Below are 6,000 nucleotides of genomic sequence, written 5' to 3'. Positions count from 1 at the left end.
ATATCGAAGCAGAAAGCCTCACCGATAAGCCTGCGTCGGTATCTGCATGCAAACGCTGCAGTCGGCCGCTGTGAATCGGTGAAAAATGAGTTTATTTAGCAGCGCCTGGTTACATCCAGCCCCTTTCTCAGCATCCCCGTTCCAACATGGACCTGCAGTGACACAAAGGTGACGCCCGGTTGGCCGCCACCTGCTCCGGCTTCTCGCTCCTCCTCTCGCTCCTCGTTCGGTCCCTCTGAAGCGGCACGGCCGGAACTAGGTCAGGGTCTCCGTGCCACTGCCGAGATGTTTGCTCCGGATGGGCCAGGACCCGAGCGGTGACAGCCACCGGACGCGGCAACCGCCGCTCCCGGAGCTGCAACCCCGCCCTTTGGGCGAGCAGCGGCTACCTTCTCTAACGCCGCAAAACCCCACGGGGCTCGGGCCACTGCCTCGAAACAGACACCGGCCCCAGCAATGCCTTAGCCCGGCCGGCGTCGGGCGGGACTGCTACAGAACCCCGCCCGCGCCCGCAGCCGCCGGCGGCACCCCGCGGCCGAACCGCGGCAGGGCGGGGCGAGACTGGCCAATCAGAGGGCGGCATCCAGCACGGGGCGGGGCTGAGCCTTGAGTGGCAGCTGGCGAGATAAACAAGTTGCCGCACTGTTCAGTGCCTCGCACCTTGGGGTGATGTGCGGTGCAGCGGTGGCTGCTGTGGGACGAGCGGTCTCTTTCTCTCTCTTTCCCTCCCTCCCTCTCTCTGGCACAGCGAGAGGCGCCAAGCCTGGCCGCGCTCACTGCTCCTGTTTCTGCTCGCAATGTGAAGAGTCAGCAAGTTCCCAGCGGCCGCTGAAACGCTCGGTGTCTCCGGGGAGCCAAGTGCGCCGACGCCGCCTGATTGAGGTGGCTCGGAGTATACCGGGAGTTGTAGTTCCACTGCAACTATGTCCCGCCTGTGGCGCCGGGGCTGGCCCTCGCAGCCGCACTACAGCTCCCGGCATGCCCCGCGCCGCGCCGCGAGGAGCCGAGTTGAAGCGGGTGGCGGCGGAGCGCACCCCCTCCCCCGCCAAAAAGCCCCAAACCAAAACAAAAACAAACCGCCCCCCTCGCTCCCCTCCGTCCGCTCGCCCGCCCGCCGCCCCCCGCCGAGCCCCGGAAATGGCGGCGCCGGGAGGGGGCTCCGCCAGCCGGGGGTGCTGATCCGGCCGCTGCGTCCCCTGCCCGTCCCTCCCCGCCCATGGGCGAGACATGGACTACGAGTTCAAGTCGAAGCTGGCGGCCGAGCGCGAGCGGGTGGAGGACCTGTTCGAGTATGAGGGCTGCAAAGTGGGCAGAGGCACCTACGGGCACGTCTACAAGGCCCGCCGCAAGGACGGGTAAGGGCCGCGCCGCGCCGCCGGGCCCCGCCGCCAACGGCCGGCTGGGCCCCCTCCGCCCCCCTCCCCCCGCCCTCCTCTCTGGAAAGTTTCTGGCAGCCGGCGGGGGCCTGAGCGCGGAGTCCGCCCAGGTAGCCCTCAGCCCGTGCCGGGAGCGGGCCCCAGTGCCTCGGCCCTGCGGCGGGGGCGGTCCGCGGCCCTGCGGTGCGGTGCCTGTGTGAGCGGGGGTCGGTGCTCGGCGAGCCCCGGCGTGGAGCAAGGGACAGACAAGCTCGACCGCCCGTCTTTGCCCGGTGGCTGCGTCCTCCGCCCTGCTGTCGCGGTCTCCAGCGTGTGCCCGCCGTCCTGGCGGCCGTGGGACGCGGCAGCGCTCCGCCGTCGGCGGTGGTGATCGTGGCCGAGGCCCCGGTGGTGCGTCCGGCACTGGCCGCTCCACCGGCGCAGCGGGCGAAGGGTGCTGTGTCAGCAGGCTGTGTCGTTTGGCTTGCCTTTGGTTTCCATGCCGAGTTTCAGGTCACCGCTTTCACCCTTTGTGTGACTGCGTTCGTGCTTTGACATGCTGCTCCGAGAACTTGCAGGGGATTGGCGAAGGAGCAAGTTTGATGCGAGGAGCACCTGGCTACCGGCCGCCCCTCCAGAGCTCTCCCGGTCAGGCCGGTGCGCCCGAGGCGGCCAGCAAACCCCCGGAGGGTGCGGTGGTCGCTGGTCTCGCCTCAGCCCTGGTGCCCAGATGAACACACAGCCGGGCAGGCTTGGCTTAGCGGCGTGTCCGGTAGGCTTCTCACAGGCAGGACTGGCAGCTCTGTCAGTGCCAACGCAGGGGTGTGCGGGAGGTGTGTCTGCATCGGGCCTCGTTTGCCATGCCAGAGCTCTGTGCCTGTCCCTGCCTCCTAATACCTGGCTCCAGAGAGGCCATTCGGCCATGAAACCCGCGTATGTCGCTTAAGCAGGCCTTCTTTTCCCTGGTGAAAAGACAGCTGCTACCACGGGATTAGTGTCCTGTGGATGCCGTTGTTACTGTAGTGTGGCTGAGAAAGTGATGGCAAACTCAGTTCGGGATTGCTTAGCTGGGATGCAGCTGTTGGAGAGGAGCAGTCCTGGGGCCTGGGTTATGCTCCTGTGCAGGTGGAGGTTCCAGATACAACCTTTTTCTTCCAGAAGAACCATCGATTTGTTTTTCACAGTGGTGTGTGACTAGTGCACAAGCACAGACTGCATTCTTGGAACTGTCTTGGCATACTGTGGAGTTAAAATGTACTTGCAGATCAGAGGTGGTAACCTTTCTAACAGAAAGGCATCCATCACAGGCAACTGAAACTTTGGAAAAGAGGGACAAAATAATATGGATAAATGGCAATTTTAAAAGTCAAGTTCTGAAAGTGGTTTATGGAAGGCTGCTGCTGTAGAGTAATAGAGAAGTCCAGGGGGTTTTCTGTAGGGGTAAATTGCATTCATGTGTGTCTTCTAAACTCGGAGTTAAGAGGATGTAGTATCAAAGTGATTGGTAACAGAGAGGGCAGCTCACTAATTTAGGTGGTGGATCAGATGTTGGGAATGGAGCTCTGATTCTGACTGGTTTATTCCGCAGCCTTAGAATACTGGAGCACAGCCAGCTTTGACAAGAAATGTTAAAGGCTTTTGCTGTGTTTTAGCTGCCCATGAGCTCTTCTAATATTTGTGTAATCATGATTATTTTAGGAATCACGAATTTGTTGTTGTTACTTGTTTCACTTTGTTTCTTTAAAATGTTATTTATTTGTACTATATATATGAGAGAGGAAGTGGTAGTAAAACCAACCAAAACCTATGAGGAGAGGCTGAGGGAGCTGGGGTTGTTTAGCCTGGAGAAGAGGAGGCTCAGGGGGGACCTCATTGCTGTCTACAACTACCTGAAGGGACACTGTAGCCAGGTGGGGGGTGGCCTCTTCTCCCAGGCAACCAGCAATAGAACAAGGGGACACAGTCTCAAGTTGTGGCGGGGTAGGTATAGGTTGGATGTTAGGAGGAAGTTGTTGGCAGAGAGAGTGATTGGCATTGGAATGGGCTGCCCAGGGAGGTGGTGGAGGCACCGTCCCTGGAGATGTTCAAGCAAAGCCTGGCTGGGGCACTTAGTGCCATGGTCTGGTTGACTGGATGGGGCTGGGTGCTAGGTTGGCCTGGATGATCTTGGAGGTCTCTTCCAACCTGGCTGATTCTATGAAAACGCTGGCTAAATGTTTTTATTTAATACAGTAATCCTTAAATTACTGCTTGTAAGAATAGAACTCCCCAGAGCTGCCTTTTGTATGCTCAGTTTTATGAAAAAACAGATTTGAGATCTGTTTCTAACTTACCTGCCTAATGGTCATCATTGTTGATGAGATATAAATGAGTAGCACAGGAAACATAAACACGAGAACAAGATAAATAATGTGTCTGAGCTGAGAATCATCAAGGGGAGACCTTGAGCCTTAAGAAAACTAACTGGTAAAAATACATGCAAAGATTCAGAAGGCAGCTTGAAGTGCAGTGTAATATGGCACAAATATAGAACTTGTGAGTGTGAAGTACAGCTACTTCTTGCAGCTTGGAAGCTGGGCCTTGTGTAAGAGTTCATCTCAGTTGCTTTCATGTAATTTCAGGACCTTGAGTGAGTGGAAGGTGTGAATAAGTTAGGAAGGAAAAAAAAAAAGAGAAAAGAACCTAAATCATTAAGATAAGGTGATCTAGCTAATATATATCCATGGGGTAGAGGATGTTTAGCATTAGTTCTGAAGGGCTCCTTAAGGATGGGGAGAAGCATTTCCCAGTGTTGGCAACAGAAACCCAGCAGCAGTGATGCATATTTAGAGTGTGCTGATCACAGGGGGATTTTGAGCCTCGTGTTAAGGAATTCTTCTTTGGCTGATGGTAGAGACTGCTTCAGTATTTCAGATTCACAAGGCCCTCCTGTATGAAAGAAAAGAGCTTTGGTTACTTACAGACAATTTTCAGTCTTGGGAGGCTGCAGGCAGTAAGAATCCTGTAACTCTGCAGAAATTCTGCTGAGAGCCTGTCACTTCACATTTCAAAAACCTGGCATCTAAACTTTCTGAAATAGTGAAATGTGTTCATATGGAGCCTGGCAAGCTGTTGGATAAAATGCTTGTAAAAAAGTGCTTGCATTGCTTAGATCTCTGTGAATGGCTCAGGCATAAAAGCAGGTTTTGAACAAAGTAATGGCTTAATTTGGCTTTCCCAGCCATTTGGGCATGTTTCGAGTGAGCTGATTGATTTCTGTGAGAGTTAAAAGGTGCTTATTATTAATTCATTGGCAAATTTATTTAATAGGCATTTAGGTTTGAACAGTGTTGGTGTGACATTTGCATGTGCTGCCTGAGCATATATTTAAAGATGTTGAGCACCTGCAACTTGCATTTGCTTTAGTCGTGTTTGTGTGCTCTGAGCTCTGGTGGTATCACTGGCATTAGGCATGTACCTAGATTAGACATCTGAGTTTACTAAACTTATTAATTAATATCTGTGTAATCCTGAAAGGTTAGAAAATAGGGGTCTGTAGGCAATCTAGGACTTTATTTCTGTGTACATAACAGCAGGATCAGTGTCTGAGAGGGGCATTCAGGCTGTAAGCCTCATGACTGCAATTCGGTTGTCAATGTGAAGTTTTTAGCACTTTATTATGTAGCTGGAAAATCTGTTATCTAGGGTTTTTTTTGTGTGTGTTTGTACTACCTCAATGTCATCTTTTGCTAACTCTTTTTGGATCCTCGTTCACATTTTATGCAGCTTTTCCACTCATGATTAGAGAAGTGTGATTTTGTTTCATGCTTTACCTCTCCTTGTTAACGTTTCTTGCTGCTGCTTTGGTCACAGTTGTACTTAGTTGTTTTGCTTCCTGTGATCTCCTTATCATATGGGAGGCAATTTTTAGGATGAAGTAAGGATTGGAAGTTCTGTTTATTTGTTGTGTTTGCCTCAATTAGTTCACTTTATTCTACAGGAAAATTCAGTCTGTCTTAGCCACTACAGAGCATTTCTGTTCCTTCACCAGGATGGCAGCTCACCTGCAGGAGGATGTTTGGACAAGTCAACCAGCTGAAAAGATAACCTCTGTTGATTAGTCAGGAGCCTGCAAGGAATAATGGGATGCAGGAGTTGAAGTAGAAAATAGGGCACTCTGTTCTTCATTCTGTAGCAGTGACAGCAGATGTAACACTTGCAAAAGCTGAAATCTTTGTGGGAACAGAACCTTTCCTCTTATTGCTGACTCTGCTTACCTTTACACAAACAATTGAGCTGGCTGCTTTCTCTTAAGCTATGGCCATGTTAATTTTAGCTCTACTTGCTACCTGAGGTTGGTTATTAAAATAAAATGACAAATTTTGGTTTTGATTTTTGGTTGTGGTTTTTTTTTTCTTTCTGGGTAACTTTGTAGGTAGTGTTTTTAATCCCCATGTTTCAAAATACGTTTTGTAAAGCAGATATGTGCTTTTAAATCTTGTTATGGAGGGAAGGACAGAAAAAGAGTGAGCAATTTTCAAGACGATGGCAGCAGAAGGACCCGTGGATTTACTCTGGGCACCTCCCGTGCTCGCTGCCTGCTCAGTAGCTGGCAGTGCCCTGTCAGACCATGCCACATATTATCCTTTGACAGTTATAAAATGTT

General features: G+C 52.1%; 1 protein-coding gene across 5 annotated transcripts in view; it reads left to right on the top strand.

The window, feature by feature from the left end:
• The first annotated feature begins 722 nt into the window (after positions 1–722).
• The window catches only part of CDK19 (cyclin dependent kinase 19), a 95,737-nt gene continuing 90,459 nt past the window's right edge, over positions 723–6,000 (top strand). For 3 of the 5 annotated variants that reach the window (XR_010308124.1, XR_010308123.1, XM_064170024.1), the window contains exon 1: positions 724–1,355. Coding sequence is in view for 2 of the 5 variants with exons in the window: in XM_064170024.1 (XP_064026094.1) it covers positions 1,228–1,355 (128 nt within the window). In the remaining 3 variants the exon portion in view is untranslated. Of the gene's footprint in view, positions 1,356–6,000 lie in introns of all 5 variants that reach the window. The other 2 variants (XM_064170025.1, XR_010308125.1) reach the window with 2 other exon arrangements.

This window comes from Pogoniulus pusillus, chromosome 33 (assembly GCF_015220805.1).
Source record: "Pogoniulus pusillus isolate bPogPus1 chromosome 33, bPogPus1.pri, whole genome shotgun sequence".
Classification (NCBI taxonomy): Eukaryota; Metazoa; Chordata; class Aves; order Piciformes; family Lybiidae; genus Pogoniulus; species Pogoniulus pusillus.
Note: the sequence above shows the minus strand (reverse complement) of the source record. Positions and strands in the feature narration are given on the sequence as shown.